The sequence below is a fragment of the Lonchura striata genome, chromosome 17 (assembly GCF_050655825.1).
Source record: "Lonchura striata isolate lonStrDom1 chromosome 17, ASM5065582v1, whole genome shotgun sequence".
NCBI lineage: Eukaryota > Metazoa > Chordata > Aves > Passeriformes > Estrildidae > Lonchura > Lonchura striata.
The window spans coordinates 14,423,669-14,441,229 of NC_140719.1; the positions used below are offsets into that span (position 1 = coordinate 14,423,669).

Below are 17,561 nucleotides of genomic sequence, written 5' to 3' on the forward strand. Positions count from 1 at the left end.
TATACAGTTACTTCAGGAAGCTTTTTGTGCTCTACTTAATAATTTCTGACATTCAGGTACCTCAAAGTTTAGTAGCAATCACAGAGTAGCAAGCATGAACTGTTTATTGTAATGCTAAGATTGTGCCTTTATTGACACTGGTTTGCTCTTCTTGTTTTATATGGAAAGTCGGTATTATTTGTTTACCCCTTGTATGTAACACTGTCCGTAGATTTCCATCTTCTGTTTTACTATCCAAGCAGTTTATCTCCCCTAAATCCTTCCATAGTTCCAATCAGTCTGCCTTTCTCTTTGCTCCTCTCAATTAGTGAATATCATTAGGAGATTTTTGTTTCTGTTCCTTCCCATTTTCAGATCACTTATGAATAAGTCAAGCAGCATGAATCCTAGTACACCTTGCTGTGGAAAACAATCAGTACTGCTTATCTAAAATATTTATTATTTAATGAATTTGATGACCTTTCCTAATGGCCATACTTTTAAAACTGTATCGAAAGCTTGGTATGAGTTACTGAAACTGCTATGTAAATAATTTCAGATTTGAATGAATATTTAGCTTATCAAAAGAGAATATTCAATTGAGACTTGTTTCAATGAATAAATGTCTTCTCAAGGAAGACAACATTACTTACAGAACATCTTTATTCTTTGCAAATGAACAAGTAGACCAATAGATTATTTTAGGAGTACGTACTGAATATAAAACAACTGAATTGAGAATGAGCAGGTGTGAGGACTTGCAGAGTTCTTGGGGATCCTGTTTTGTGCTGTAGAACCTCTTGTCTCACTGTAAGAAAGGTACTTCATTGAGAGAGAATGGTTCTTATTTCATCTGTAGAAGCCTGAGATTGCTTAAAATGAGCTGGAGAATGTACTGGGAAATTAAAACTGCCACTGAAGTTTTCCAGTTACTCTGGTTTATAAGAATTAGCTCACAGCCTTGTGTGAGAAATGTTTTAATACTACACTGTTACTACAAAATCACTCCAAGTCACTTTTATGCAAGATTAAAAATATTTCTGAAATGAACATGTATGTTACAAGCCTAATAAAAGACTTGGGTAATGAAGGGAAAAAATCTGCATGTTTCCTTCCTAATCCAACTGAGTTACAGGCTTGAATCTGAAATTTCTGCTGGTCTTTAGCCAGTCTCTTTGAGACTTTGAATCATCCTGCATATGTTGTATCTTGTTTCATATATGAGAGACCCTCTCCCTGCTGATGGCAAAGACAAGGCAGTGTTGCTTTTCTTGTAAAGTAAAGCTTTGCCTGCATTCTGAGAGGTGCAGTTGGACATTTTGTGTAACATAACTACTGTTGTGTTTCCAACCACAGGCTATAATATGAGAGACTAATACTGTTTAAAAGTACCTGTTAAACATTAAATTTTTGTTTGAATCAGAGGCAGACTATTGTGTAGTAATCTGAACTGTAACAAGATGAAATCTCCACATATCAAAATAACATTTGTTACTTTATTAAGGGTTACAATATTACAGGGGTAATCTAATATATTATAAACCCTACTTTTAGTTATATACAGCACATGCTACGTACACATCATACTGTGGTAAAGATATGATGAGGTGCTAAGGGAACACACACACACAAACACTCAGTGTCATACAGGCTGACTATAAAATATGTTGAACTTCTGGAGGCTTTTACTCTGCTTCTTTTATGCATTCTTTAACTTGTATTTTTGTAGTAGTTTGATTGTAATGGGTGTGTTAACAATCTGTTATAGAAACCTATTTCAGAAGAATATTAGAATTATGCCAGTCTGTATTTCATAAGTGTGACTGACCTCTAAATATAAATGAGTAAATCTGTTTAATAATTTGATAGTAATAATTGTGAAATATGATAAAAATAATTTTTTTGCTACTGATAAGTTCTCTATATAATTTTTTATCTAAAGGCTATTAAATAGCTTATAAACTGGTATCCATCATTTGCCTGCAAAGTTGGATAGACCCTTTAATTTATATCCAGTCATTTCTGATTATAGAGGCTACACACAAGGTAATCATTGAAGTCAGGCACAAAATACTGTAACAGTTGTATAGTATAACATGTTGGCTATAGAGCACATAATACCTATTATAAATCTGGATTCATTTCCATATGCAAGTAGCTACTTCATTTTGGTAAGAACATAATTCATGTTTTTAATCTAAAATATTTGAATTAATAGTGAACTTTTATAGTACCAGATTATTTAAATGTACATAGTGAAGGGAAAAGGCCAGATTTATCGGGACAATAACAGTTTGAGTATCTGCTCTCAAAACAGAATTATATAGTGCTAACTTTATTCATGGTAATTAACAAAGATTACATAATGATCACACTAATGTACATATACAAGCTACATAGTTCAAAGGATATGATTCCTGTGTCAAATGATGGCTTATAATAACAACAATAATAATAATTAAACTCTTGCTGTACAGTTTGTAATATTTCCTGTATTTGAGAATATTTATACATAACATACAAAAATACTTAAATGTGGTGGCAATATTTTTATCATCCAGACTTAATTTACAGGGAATAAAAACCAGGAAGTTTATCTACAGTTTTCATCTAAACTGCAAGTTCCAATAGGACCAAGAGGTGTTCTGAATGTTATTACAGTTCCTTTTCTTCAGCTCTTTTTCCTGGGATGATTCTTGAAAATATAATATACAAGCTCTCATACCTTACCATTAAATGTACAGTATCTTACATTCCTCATTTCTGAAAAGATAAATTCAGGTAATAAAACCATAGCTTTATGTGATTTCTAGAACAAGAAAGCAAACCAAAAGAAGAATTATTTCAGTGAAATGTGTTAGGGTTAGGTCTTATCATCATAACAACTTTCTTTAGTGAATATGATCCTCCCCGAAATTCAGCCCAGTAAACACCATCCTGATATCGACTGCGGTAGTGTCCTCCACGATACCAGACTCCATTGAGATTTGAGTGAGCACATGCATTGTACCACCATCCTCCCTTCTGGTAATGAGCACAGTTACCTGTAAAAGAAAGCTCCAGTTCAAGCAAAGTACAAAATTTTGTTGGTTGGTTGTTCTGGGCTTTTGTTAGTAACTATATGTTTAACGTGTAGATATCCTGTGGTACAAAGTCAACTTAGGCTTCTTCAGGAACCAGCTAAGTAGTTAGGTTCTACAGATAGAATCCTTTTTGTTACTTCTCTTGCCTAAAAATCAGTGGGTGTTACTGCCTCAAATAACCCTTCATAGCATATTTTACAGACCCTTGTCTGCTGTAAAAACTTTTAGTTTTGTTCTTAGTATATGTAAGGGTTGAGACATCAGTTTGTATTTCATAAGGTACTAATTGACAAAATCCCTTTGTTAGTACAATTTCTTTTTTCTTTACGTATGACCATGAGTATTTTTCCATTTTCAAAAGAAAGCAATGAAGAAGGGGGAGGTGGGGATGCAAAGGCAAAAATGGCAAGGCAGCTGAGAGGGACCTCCTACCTGTGTATACATCGTGGTCCCGGTCTAGTGTGGTGAACTGTTTGCCGTTGTGCCAAGTGAAAGAATCTCCCGCGTTGCCGTTGTAGCGTCCTAGTCTCAGCTTGTAGTACTCACTCTCTGGCTCCAGTCTGAAGCTGGCATACTCAGCAAATACTTTTCGACCTGACCAGTCTTCCATTGTTATGAGCAGTTTGTAGTTGCCTTGATTTGTTAGCCAATAAATGTTTTCTAATCCAAGCCAATATTCTCCATCTATATTACCAAATCCTTGCTGTAAAGGAAGCAAGAGAAGCATGTTAGTATCTGTGTTAGTGGTAACTCTGAGTGTATTCTCAAGCAGAAAACTGCAGTAACTTATTTTATAGATACTTCCTCTTCTGGAAGGGTAAACACACAGTTCTTTTTCAAGTAGGCTCTTGGCCAGACTCTAAAACCACCCTTTATCAATAAGTTCTAGAGGGTAGAAAACATTAATTGGCTGTCTTGTCCTAACCTTGTATGTCTCCCAGTTCCTGAAAAAGTTTACAGAGCCATCCAACCGTCTCTGAATGACAGTCCAGCCACCGGGGTCATGCCGTTGGTCACACCAGACCTGCATAAGCTGGTTTGTGTTTTCTGGTTTTACAAGGTAGATGGAGCTCGTGTCATGGCCATCTTCTAATGCTTGTAGACAGTCTCTCCAGGGCCCTGTGTCAAAATAGAAAGGCTCTGTGTAAAACTGTCAAGAGCATTTCTTTAATGCAGGGCAATATTTGAGTTGGTAGCTTTTTATATTACTTTGGTTTCACTGAATAGCATATTTGTTTTTCCTCTTATTAAAGAATGAGTATCCACCAAGTGTTTTCAAACAGATTCATTTATTGTAACTTTATTTCTGTAACATTTCACAATGAGTTACTGGTAAAGGTAGATTTTGGAAAAAAAATCTTTTAAGGCTGCTGTACTGGTACTTTCACCATCAATTATATATTTGAAGAAACTAAATATGAATGACTCCATAGATAAATAAGAATTTCCTTTAGAAATCAAAACAGTAATGTTGACCTTGATTCTATCTTTGGGGATCTAAAAAGCTGAATTTCTCAGAAATGTCACTGGCGCAGGCATCAACAGTGGAAGCAACAACATAAATTCTGACTGTAGGTCTTACTGCTGCCACCTTAATAAATTACAACATAATATAGAAATTAAGATTTCTCTCACAAGCACCCTATGTTAAAAAAAAACTTTATATAAATGAGAGGACTCCTAATATATACTTTGAATTCACAGAAATTGCAGTTAACACATTCTTGTTTTCAAAAGGAGAATGCATTTTTTCCTTCAGTTCAGTAGAGTCTATGAAGAGCTTACGCTTTTTGAAGATATGTTACATTCCTGTTTTTTCAAGAAATTTTCTCCAGTGGCAAGATAGATTCTCTTAATGTAGCTGAGATACTCAGAAATAAATTATTTATAAATTCAGATTTAAATTATTTATAGTCTGTGTTAATATGTGCAGATAGACTCCCCCAGCTGCTTTGCTTCCTCAGCAGAAGAGTGAAGTCAACAAGAATCCTCAGGATTAGAGATTTGAGCCCCTGGATTGATTCTCCCTGCCCACTGAAGGAGTAAGGCTTGTCACATCTTCTGACTAGGAGCATATACTGCTATCAAGAGTAATTACTGTTCTAAATTATTTCAGTCCTATGGTTTTTTATAATTTATTGTCCAACACTACTAACAGTACTCAGCAAATGTATTAGAAATAAATTAGTTGTATAGAAATAATCTCAGTGTTTCGAAAATTAAAACACTGAGGTTTTGGTATTTTTAGCTATTTTAATCAGCAAGTCAGTATACAAAGAGGCAAGCCAAGTCTTTGTTCTGTGGATGCTGTGTTCTTGTTGCCTGACTCATAATCAGAGACTGTACTTGGAGCTGTGCTTAAAAGCCCCTTCTCAATTTCTTTTGGGGCTAACTGTTTAGATTTCTGGCAGCTAAGTTATAGATGCCATGCTCTTATTACACCATTGCATGGCTCATTATGAGAGGTGGGGAAAAAAATGTTAATGAGCACTAATAATTTAAATTGCTCTGGTTTATTTTATCACAATGTGTATGTAGTGGCACTTACTGAAAATAAGAAAGGAAGTCATTATTGAAGAAGTTCTAAAATAGCCAAACAGCTTTGACCTTGTCCTTGTAAAAAAACATATAGCAGGATGCGTGTAGTATTTACACCATTCTAATCTTGCAGTTTCTTTTAAGGCACACGGCAGCAGTACTGTGCTACACTACTTTTTTCTGAAAGTGATTAAGAGATTTTTGAGAGAGACTGTCAACAGATTAACAGAAGACATTTACTATTTTTCTTATATTTTGGTCCTGTTTTCATTGCACAGAATGACTGTGATCAGGTGTATAGTACAGCCAGGAGCTTTGGATAAGGTTGAGAACGCAACACATAGTGTGAAAAGGACTTGATAAAGTATGGGTGGATTTTTCCTGCTGGCTGAGCAGTTGTGGTGGTGGGTTTTGTTTTTTTTCTGTAGGATGTTGTTTATGGGTTTCTCTTTATGGGTTTTTTCTAGTTGCCTCCAGACATCTGACTAAAGCATCATTTATGACATTAATTTTAAGGAGGGGTTTGAGATGTGGTTTGTGAATGGAGAACATTCTGGAGGATGAAGAAAAGGTATTAAATGTTTATTGACTGAAAAGAAATGTGAGGGGAAGGAGAATACTCTGAAAATAAAAGCTTAATTAGCTTAACTCCAGTGACTGGAAACTCGCTTGAACAAATAAAAAGCTGCAAGTGAGAAAATGAGAGAATAATCAATTTGTGCAGAAGAAACATGAAACTTCATTTTCTGTTAAGTGATGTGATACAGGGAGAAGAAACAGGTGTGAAATCTATCTTAGAATTGTGGACTGCCAAAGGGACCTCTGGAGAGCAATGTGAAAAATTGCTGGATAAACAGCACTTCCTCAGGTGAAGATCGGGGAGTTTTACAGGGTTGCAGACTGGTTTGGAATGAGCGAGCGTTTTACTTTTCAAAAGCAGGAAAATGTATGAGGATAGATCAGCAAAAGTACTGTGCACCACAAGCAGCATTTCTGTTCTGCTGTTTGATAGTGAATCCTCAGCTCCACTGTAAGGACTTGAAAGCACAAGGCAGATGTGGACCAATTAACAAGTTTTTGTTCAAAGAGCGTAAGGGAATAAAGGGGAAAGGTATTTCAGTTCCAGAAAGATAGGGGAATACTGTTCCAAGCTTGAGCCTACTTTGAGATTGAAGTAAAAATGTAATTATTAGAGAGGCCATGGTTTACTGCTCCAAAGGAGTTGTAGTAGATCTAATTTTCTTCTGAGAATTTTTCCTTACATAGTACATCAGAATTATGAAATTTCTGGCAGAGGTTTTGCATGCCACAATGCAGGCTTTGATGCACTATCTTTGACATTCTGTGGAAATACTGCTTTGTAGTGAAGTGTTTTAGAGACTTAGGCTTAAGAGATTCAGTGCTTACTTGCTTAAGTTTCTTTCGTTATATTTCCATGGAGAAATAGTACAGGGGTTGTTTGGTTTTTAACATGTGGCTGTTGCATTATTGGATAATCCTAAAAAGTTTGTTGATATCCTTTGGAATATTTTGTAAATAGCCATGAAATATATTGAGTGCATTACTCTATTTCACTTATCTCTGAGTTCAGATATCTGTGACTCTTATCTTTTTTCTGAGGAAGGTGTGTGTTGTCCACACAGTGAAGAGCAGTATGGAACATATACCTGAACTAGTTTGGGTTTGTTTTTTTTTTTTCAAATGTGGGACCATAGGTGAAACTGAGTCCTTTACCTGTTATTTTGTTATCACATAGATCAGGTGATCTCTAATGTGATTTCACATCATCAAATCAGGCTTGTGGCAGAACTCCTAAAACTCTTAATCAGGGCTGTATAATATGCCATTACTATTCCACCACTTGCTTTCTTTTGCTCCTGTCTAGAGCACAAGCACCCCATATAACATACAGAGCAGATAATTACTCCTTTTTTAATTACACAGGCACATTATCAGATGCTAGATCAAAAAACTTGTAATAATTTCATATGTTTACACAGTGTCAAACTCCTTCAGATGTCATGAATTGTAGCATTTAAGTCTTGAGCAAAGGTAAATAAAATTTAGATTATTTGAATGGTAAGATTTTTCTGAAAATCCTTTATCTCATACATGTAATATAAATTATGGGTTTGTCTTAGCAAAGTAGCATGAGAAAAATATGTGGGTTTTGAGTGTCTTAGACATTCGCAGGTGTTTTTTTTTTCTTTCTGTGTTTCTACTACAGCATGTATGTAAAGTTCATTAGGTAAATAAATTCAGACTGCATTTTTGATACTACAATTAAAATGTTGTCCACTACATATTAGCATAAACTAATGTAAATGTATCAATAATACTACTTACCAGATGGTTTATCAGTTGAAGTTGGAATACTAGTAACTGCAGGCATGGTTGGTAAGGTAGGTGGCAGAACCTTTAAGTTCTGGTCACTTTGAATCTCATTAGTAGATATCTGATTATTAATGCGATTGTAAGTAGGAGGCTGGTACACTTTAATTGGTGGTTGTGGAGTTTGTGGCAGTGGCTTTATGGATGGCATTCTTTGACAATGTTCTTCCAGCTGGGCAATTATTATTGTCTGATTATTTGCAATTGACATCAAATGTTGATACTTGTGCTCTAAGTCTTTGTATTTGTTTGCAAGCTGCAACATATCTGCAGTTTGGTTCAAAATTTTATTTTCAAGTTGAGAAAGTTCTAAGGCATTATCACGTTTTCGGATAATTTCATGCAATAGCTGCATGTAGAGTTGCGTGACACGAGAATTCATATTTCTGCTCTCTTTTCTTAAGAGTTTAACTTCATTAACAATTCCACCATCCACCTCTACCAGTTGCTGGAGAGTTTCTATTTGTCTCTTTTGTTTAAGAAGTTCATTGTTAAGTAGCTGTAATTCTTGTTTATTTACCCTGTTTTCAAGCAGAACTTCAGGCTCCTTAGAATTAACGCAAATGGCACCTGTCACTCTCTGCTGAGGTACAATAAAGGTGTAAGTGCATTTGTCCTGTGTGTCACTGGAACGCTTATATCTATTCATATAAATGAATTCTTGGGCTTTTTCCTTGTCATTGCCTTCAAATTCCTGTGTTTCACTTGTAGTAACTCCCACAACAGTTACTAGTATTAAACAGATGAATCTTGTTGTCATCATGATCCTCTAGGTCCGGTCAAATATTCTTCTGCAAAGAACTTCGTAAAATCTGTTATAAAATAAATTTAACAGTGATGAGTAGGAAAACAGTGTGGATTTACAAAATATCATTTATTCTAAAACTTAGAAAATAGTACATAGTAACTATGTGTGCAAATGAGGTCCAGCATCAACTTGTGTTGACTAAAGGGGATATCATGGGAGGTAGTTGTATCTTTCTTTGGTCAAAACTGTAGTGACTAGTTGCTAGTTCATCTAAAGCCTGCCAAGAACCATAAGAAAGTAAGCAGTAAATACAAGGATTTGAAGAGTCCTTTCTTCCAGGCAAATACCACAAAAGTTTCCAAGATTGGCGTTTTCATTTAAATATGAATTACACTTTCCATTTCTTACCATTACAAATACAGCCTTTAAATGTAAAGGTAATACAAATCAATATATGTATTAATGCTGATAAAAGTTCTAAAAATATCAAACTGTTAATTTGCAGTATTTTAGAATGGCATACACGTTGCAAGAGATACAGTTTAGGTGACATGTAACAATTTTACTTTATTCAGTAGTATTGAATCTCCATTGCTTAAAAAAAAGGAAAAACTTATTTTACATTGGTCCTTAATAACTGTAAGTTAAAAACTCTACTACTCAGATATTATAGGCAGTAAAATCTGTTATTTTTCTGGACTAGTAGAATTTACAACTGAAACATTTACTGTGACTCTCACTGGAGACACTGTCTCTACCCTCAGCCTAGTCATCTCAATTCAGAGTCCCTTCTTGAAAGAGGAAAAATAGCTGCATATGTGCCTGGTGGACAGTGACAGTGCATGGTTGATTTAAATCAGCTGGTAGTGTCTACTGGCATACTGCAACAGTTGCCCTTTGGTAAAATTGCCCCATCTTAGTTCTCCATGCAGACTCATATTCAAGGTGGACAGCTGAGGCCTTCATAATCTCTCAAAAATTAAGTCAATACTTGAACTCTAGGCAACAGTAGACTTGGAAACATAGGCTTAGCATTGTCACTGCTGCCAGAAATACCCATGTCACAAACCACTCTCTTATCAGCTACTTGAACAGCACTTTGATGTTGTGTATTTCTAAAACCTTTTTGTTGTTGATTTTTAATACTCATGTGTATATGCAACCTAGTTTTCTTAAATAAAATTAATGAAAAATGCAGTATGGAGATTTTTTAGTGTATAAAGTCTCATACTTTTTAACCAAGGTGGTGTTGCCATAATGTTTTTCTTTGCTTGTAAAAGATTTCTCATGGAATAATATTCAGTATTTAAGTTTCTATCACTTTACTGTTTGATACAATATTTTTTTTTAATTACATGAAATGGTGATAGTAACAGCTGTGAGAAACTGGAGTGAGTCCAGCTGAGTACACCCAGCATGTCTAGCTGGAGCTGGCAGACATAATGAATGAAGAGCAGCAGGAAGAGTGAAGTTTTTGTAGCCTCCAGGTGAGAAGGTATAGAAGGACATGTTCAACTACTTAATGGGTGTTTAGAAATAAGATAAATTATTTCTGGAAGTGCACAGTGAAAATATATGGTGGATACAAATTGCCTCAGGAAAAAACTGGGTTTTATTAAAAAAATTAACTTCATTGTGAGGGTGACTGAGGACTAAAGCAGTCACCCAAATAGGTGGTAGAATCTCCATTCCTGGAAATACATTAAGTTTTGTTTTAGGTAAAACTATAAGCACTCTGATCTAATGTTGAAACTAGACTTGCTCTGTAAGACAAAGATAAGGTCCCATCCAATCTAAACTGTTTTATGATTCTAGGCAGCTGCTGACTTTTAAGAGATTTTTTTTTTTAATATCAAGATAATGCTGGATATGCGTCCTTTATTATTCATACTGAGAAGAGAGATGGTTGTCACTTGTATTTTTCTGTTTTTGTGAAATAAACCATAGTTGTTTCTGTAGAAGATTCAAACAAAGTAACCAGAACTTAATCCTTCTTAAAATTTTTGGTTATATATTTTTGCCTCAGTTTCTTATTTGGAATAAACTCATTTTCATTTTGCAAGTAGAAAGGACTTGTGCTGTACAGAACTTTTCAAAAACCTTGAAAACTTGTCAGATGATAATCTGGAGTTTGACACGGTTTCTGTACGTAAAGCAATGCTATTTGGAGTCCTGGAAAATAGGGAACATAAATTCACCCCAGACAGCTTTAACTTGCATAATCAGCATTTGCACAGCAGGTCACACTTGGAAAACCTGGCAATTTTCCTGGCCTCGTGTTCCTGCACAGATGACTGGTTTTGCAAATGTCTCTTGCATATAGGTATAAAATAGTTTTATTTTGCTGTTGGAATTTTAATATCCTTTTTTCCCCCTTCTAAACTCTACTTATTGTGACCACTGAAAAGAAGCTCTTTTTTTCCTCAGAGTTCACTTCTGTCTGTTACAGCATCCCATATCAGCATCTCTCTGTTTTGAGTATGGCTTTGGCATTCCCATACTTTTCTGAGCTGAAGAAAGAGCAGCATGTAACAGATTTTTCTCCTGATTTTTTTTTAAAGAACTGTGTAAGAAAATATTGGGCAAGAGTTCATCATCCTCGTTATAACATACCATCTTAATGATCATCTAGTCCCACTGCCTGACCATGTGAGTGACCCCTCTCTAGAAAGCCTGGTCTAGGGTTTGACCAGTAGTTGCAGATGGCAGGCCACCAGTGAATGACATCAGCATAATTACACTGTCCTGAAATGTTTCTCTGTCCTGATCTTGCCTGCTTGTCAAGACAGATGTTCTTATAAGAAGAATCAGTGGAAGGAAAGTGACATTGGTTAGAGAATGCCCCAGTACAAACAGAAACAAGAATCATATTGTCATCAGATGTCCTCCTTCCTGCAGTCTGTATATCATAATTTTGTCTCTTACTATTTGTACTTTTTTGGTTAAAAAAAAATGTGTTTAGAATGAGGCCTATTTGTTGCATAGTGGGAAGGACTACATGAATAAATGGCATTACTTCCTTTCTGCAGTTGGATTAAAATGAAGTTCACAACATGGTCATTTGAGCAACTCTCAATGATTAATTTTTCAGGGACAAAAAAAGCTTTCTGGAATGGAGAAAGTAGGGAGGGAAGCCAGAGAAACAATTTTAAGGAAGGTTTTAATGCTTTTTTTAATACCTTCCTCTTTGAGTAGCAGAACAGCAGATTCTTAGGACATTAGGATTCCTTCCAGGTAAGAGGAAGATTGTATCTGATGTCCGGGACTTTAACTTCCAGTTTCCTCCTGTGCCCAGTAATCGCTGATAGTCCTTGTACTTGACTGCTGCCATTGCTTGCTGATCACTCAGTTCTTCCTGTTTCTCTGGCTGCCTACCCCTTTTCCTCTGCCAGTAGCTTTTCTGCAGTGGACTGGGTGGCAAAAGTTTCAGCTACTTACGATTTGCATAATATTGGATAATCCAACCTGTATACCTTTTTTCATTATTTTTTGGTTTTGATGCCATGCCTAGGAGGATCCCATTTTTACTAAAGAAACTGGTTAACTGTCTTTTTCAGGTTTTGTGAAATATTTTGCCTGTGGGATTCTGTGTACAAGTGAAGGTCTATCTCCATCAGGTGAAAAATATGACTTAATAATCATAGAATTATTAAGCTTACATGAAAATGCTGCCAGTAGCTTTTTAATGCTATGGCTATTTTTTGTTGAATGAAATTTGTTCATAAAAGAGACGCTTGCCATATTACTCTGGAAAGAAATGTGTATATGAAAGCCTGAGTATATAGTGTCAACAATCTCACATCTGGATCTCAAGTGGTTTTGCAATGTTGAGTCTTTCAACCATTGAGTGATTGGTATTTTGTGTCTAGGAGTTTATACTATGTTATTTTTATACCTGTGCTTTTCAGTGTCCTGCAAAAACTAGAGCAGGAAGACTACTGGATGGTAGCTGAGCACTGAACTTTATTATGTGTTGCTTAACATTACAAGTCAGTTTAAGGAAGAAAGGTTTTAATACTTAAGACATTACCTGTAGTCTAGCATTTTGGAAAAGTACAAAAGCAAAATAATGATCTGTGTTAATCTTGTGTGGAACACCTTAACTAAGACAAATGGGGAAAGTAATTGCCCGGATTTCATACCAGAATAGAAGTTTTGTATCTTAAATTGCATTATTATGACTTATCTCTACAGATAAGGAACATAACAGATCCCAGTAGGTAAAAGTAACAGAATTGCTTCTTGCTGCTGCTCTTGTATTTCTATGTAAAGTAAACTGCAACAAAGCAGAAAAACATAGGTGTGACATGATGATGCATTGATCCTTGGACAGGCAGCTTTCAAACACATGATACATGACACTTTTGATACCCTCGGAGACTCCTTTACAGAGAAGGCAATTTTCTGTGCTAAAACTCAGATGTTATAAGAAGAGCATTTCTGAGGGCTTGAGTAGCTATTTGGATTGCAGTATAGTTGAGTGTTCTGCAAAGACTAGAAAAAACACTACCCGTTTGGTTTGTGGAACTGATAGTGAGAATCTGGTATATGAAGCAGACAGCAGCAAACTTTAACAAGTTAGAAAAGGTTTTTAGTGGCTTTTATGCTGCAGCTGAGGAACTAAGGAGGCATTAATAGTTTACTGAGCTATGATAATTACCGTAAACAAGGTGATGCAGTAGGTTTCCTTTGTGACTTACTCTTAAGCAGAATGCTCAGAAGCTGTTAAGCTAAAATAGGATTTTCCATTTAAGTCATTGTATCTTTGGGATAGCAACTATTGTTTTTACAATAATCATTGTCACTCAGCCTCCCTAAAAAGACTCCCAGAGTATTACATATCTTAGAAGTTAATTTCAGGATTGTGGGGGTTAATTTCTTTTAATATTTCACTCCATTTTCTGTGTAAGGTTTTCTTTTTGTGGTGTATGGTTTTGGGTTTTTTTTGGGGGGGATTGAGTTTTTTTTAATAGATGACTTCCACTTACTTAAAGAGTGGGTAGGCAGGGTCCAACACTCAGCATTTATTTCCATCTGTACAAATTGCTCTGACTGAGGAAGGGCTTACAGTCTAGAGGGTGGATTGTTAAGAGTTCATGTAGGTCCAGTGTGCCAGAACTGAATGCACTGCAATTACTCTCACACATCAGCCTTTTAGAATACTCAGATAGGTGAAAAACACACATACAAAAAGGATAACACACACTTTTACATAACATTCATATTTTCTGAAATGGTTGCTTTGACCATGAAGAAAAAATTATACTGTACATACAAATGAGCTCATTCAACTATGCTAAACCACTGTTAATTAGCTTTTTTGTGCTAGTTATATTTAATAAAACTAGGCCAGGAGTACTTTTGATGGGCTGTCTTTTCCTCTGTACCTCTGATACACCATATTCTGTGCAGTCCTCAGGCACTGAGGCTTATAAAGGAAGGCATGTTCACAGAAGGCAGAGTGTTAGCTATGACAGCATTTATTCTCTAGAAGATAAACTGCTATATTTTATTGTGAATTCAGACATAATTTGATAGCTGTGCATTCTGAAGAAGAAACATGAACAGCTAGCAACACATCTTCACTGTTTAATACTTTTGTCTTTGATAATGAAAGGTATTTTTATATTAGTGCAGTTTTACATTTTTATTGCATTATAAAAGCAAATGAAGCAAGGGTGTTGAAAATGCAAAATCCTGATATGAAAAGATCAGAAGGCTTGGTTTTGCATTTTTAAAAAACAAATCTTAGGTTTTTTGCTTCTACAGAATCCTTTGATAGCCAGTGTTCGTGGACTTACAGTTAGCTGACATGTTCCAGGCACCAAGCCAGTAATATGATCTGGATTTCACAACAGCATTGTGATAAGACAGACGAGCATGAATTTTTTGAATTTGCTTGCTTTCCTACTCCCTATCCCTTGTCTTAGAGTTCATGCTCTGTGTTTTACTCCTTCACACGTTTTCTTCCATGGAATTATGTTAATTTATCCTGTCAATTTTTACCTCTCAAAAGTCTTTTTTCTAAGAGGAGGGACTTCCACTGCTGCAGGGTTTCTTTTAGAATAAACTCATGTCATAACTTTTAGATGAAAAGTATTGCTGTGAAAAACCTAGATAGTGATTTTTTGTTTTTGTTTGTTTGTTTGTTTTGTAAAGGGAAACAACAATTCACAGTGAAAATACAGCACAGTAATATGTAGACCACATGTATTGAAAAAAAAATTCAAAGTTGGGCTCTAAGTTTTAAAGTAAATACATAGGGAAGGGCTGACATAGTAGCATGCAGTGCTAGTTATGAAAACATGATGCTAAACTGAATTGAAAAATTTAACTCCAAACTTACAGAGGGAATCATTTTTGTGGTTTTGCCACCAGTTACTTCCATTGTTAAAAGTGCCACACTGGCACTAAGCAATTAATTCCTTTAAGATACTTGTGTTAGAATACATTCTCTTGACAGATTTTCTGCCCATTTAAAACTGAGCAAACAGTTTCGTTTTCTTTAGCAGTTTCTCAAGCACCAGTTAAGTTTTCTTTAAAGGTAATACTTTTTCTAATGAGGGGAATGGATGATTAAGCAACACATCAGAACCAGAGTGTTTTCATGAGGTCTTGGAGAACTTTTGTTTTGAAATACTACCAGTTGCTGCAAGAAACTGCAGTTTATGTATCTTTTGTTGCCATGTAACTTTGTTGAAGTTTTGGCAAAAACTTTAGTTACAAGAAGTACAAATTTTCTTCTTGATTACCAAGAATTTCAGTTGTTTGTGGATTGTTCTTTGTGCTTTACTGAAGTTCTGTCATAGATGTGGAATGTAATTACTGAAAGAAAGCACTGCTTTTGTTGTTGCTTCCCTTAACAGCGGCCTCACCTTATTTTCACTTAATCCAATCACTACCAGAAAGCGCTCATACTGTGTGTGCTCGTATGTGTGCATGCACATTGTTCTTAACAGCCTTTAAAGAGATTCATATTTTAATAAACGTGACTCATTTTACCCGTGAAAAATAGCAGTTAGACGACGTAATACTTTGCTGCCTACATGAATGTACTCATAAATGCTAGTTTCTTTTTAAAATTTTTTTGTGAAATACTTCAAATATTTTCAGACTGTTAAAGTATCAGAAAGTTTTGTATCTCCCTAATCAGATATGAGTGTAAAAAAGACTGAATGGAGGTTTAATAATTTTTAAGACAGACATTCCTTTAGAAAATAGTATGTCCTAGAAAAATTCTTGGATGGAAAGTTGAAGGAAGTGTGAAGATCAAAGTTACATGCAAAAATAAGTTTTTTTTAAAAACTAAAATCGTATTCTTGAAAATAATACTAAGGCTTTCACTGCCTGGCACATAATGTCTCAGCTATCTTTATAGCTTTTACGTTAATATGTGTCAGATTTTTGTTTGGGCTCGGGGGTGTTTTTTGTTCTTTTGAAGTCAAAAAGCAGGCTTGCTGCTTTATCTCGGGAGCAGACCTGCTCTGATAAGCTTGCCCTGGCCGGTGGCTCCGCGCAGCCCCGGCGGTGCCCGTGCTTACCGCGTCTGCCCGGCCGCTCCGCTCCGCTCCGCTCCGCTCCGTCAGCAGCCGCCGCCGCCGCCCGAGCGCCGCGACATCGCCTCGGCGGCCCGCGCGTGCCGGGAAGAGAGGCGCAATTCTTTTCCTCTTCTGCCGTTTTCTTGCTCAAGACCCTTCTGGGTTCGTCAGCCCGGCTGCGCCCCGCGTCGCAAGCGCTACGTTGCCGTGGGGCGCTCGGCGCTCCCGGCCGTGCCTTCAGGCGGCCCGGAGCTGCCTCATTTGAACCCCTGCTCTTTGTGGCAGGCTTATCCTGGCCGGCAAAGGGGGAGAGAGGCAAAGCAGCGGCGAGCTGCCGGGCGCTGGTTGGACGGGCGGGCTGCCCCCGCCCCCGGGCCGCGGCTCGGGGCCGCCGGGCGGAGCTCCGCGCTCCGGCCGCGGGGAGCCGCGGGGCGCCGCGGGGCAGCGCTGATGCCGGGCTTAAGGGGAAGCTGGGGAGACCGCGAGGAACGCGGGTCCGCTTTGTTAGATCAAGCGGCAGTGCGGGTGGGTTCGCACGGGGTTCGGCCCCTAAATGCCGGGGCCGGGGGGCACTTCCTGCCTTAGGCTCTCGTCACGGCGTGCTCAGGGATGCAGAGATGAATGCTCATCCCAGGGACTCGGGCGGGAGCCAGCGCACTCACTCAGTGTAGCGCTGAGGGGCTCCTTTCTTAGTACTTCCTATGTCAGCTTTGTCAGGCAACAGCTCGAAAGCCGAAATAATGGGCGATCAAAGAGACCAGATTAAAGCCCAGATTAAAGCAAACTCTTAAAACGTTCTAATGCAGATTGAGGATTCATTATTTGGCTGAACCTCTGTGCATTTGGATTGATGCTTCGTACTTGTCCCCCTAATCTAAAGCCCACTTCTCATTTGAATGATGGGAATTCCCACAATTTTCCTAGAATGTCAAAAAATTTGCTATTATAGAGCTCTAAGTGTGTAGAATGTTTTTGGTTATTAGCTATTAGCTCTGGGTTTTAAAAAAGATTTGTTGAATGAATTAATTTAAAATCTGCCTTTATAACTTGCTGGGAATCCTCTAAAGAAATTAGCAAAATTAAAAGTGAAATTTGGAACATAATTTTTTTTTTTTAAATTACAGTTTAGGAAACCAAATGGTTGTTTCAGTCACTGTATATCATTGACATCATAAGAAAGCTATATCATATTGTAATAATGGGTTTGTTTGCAATTTGTCAGTCAGTTTTGAAGGTATTTTGGTTTTGTAGAATTGGAGGAAACCAATATGAGGGTGCTTGAGT

General features: G+C 36.9%; 2 protein-coding genes across 10 annotated transcripts in view; one reads left to right on the plus strand and one right to left on the minus strand.

Annotated features, from left to right (window-relative positions):
* The window catches only part of RALGPS1 (Ral GEF with PH domain and SH3 binding motif 1), a 74,509-nt gene that overhangs the window by 14,972 nt on the left and 41,976 nt on the right, over positions 1 to 17,561 (plus strand). The window lies entirely within an intron of this gene.
* Positions 1,456 to 16,571, minus strand: ANGPTL2 (angiopoietin like 2). Its single transcript, XM_021543749.4, has 5 exons — positions 16,281 to 16,571; positions 7,947 to 8,803; positions 3,988 to 4,181; positions 3,495 to 3,765; positions 1,456 to 3,023 (listed from the first exon to the last, which is right to left on the minus strand). Exons 2-5 carry the CDS (start codon positions 8,752 to 8,754, stop codon positions 2,824 to 2,826), a joined length of 1,473 nt encoding a protein of 490 aa, XP_021399424.2. The 5' UTR covers positions 8,755 to 8,803; positions 16,281 to 16,571; the 3' UTR covers positions 1,456 to 2,823.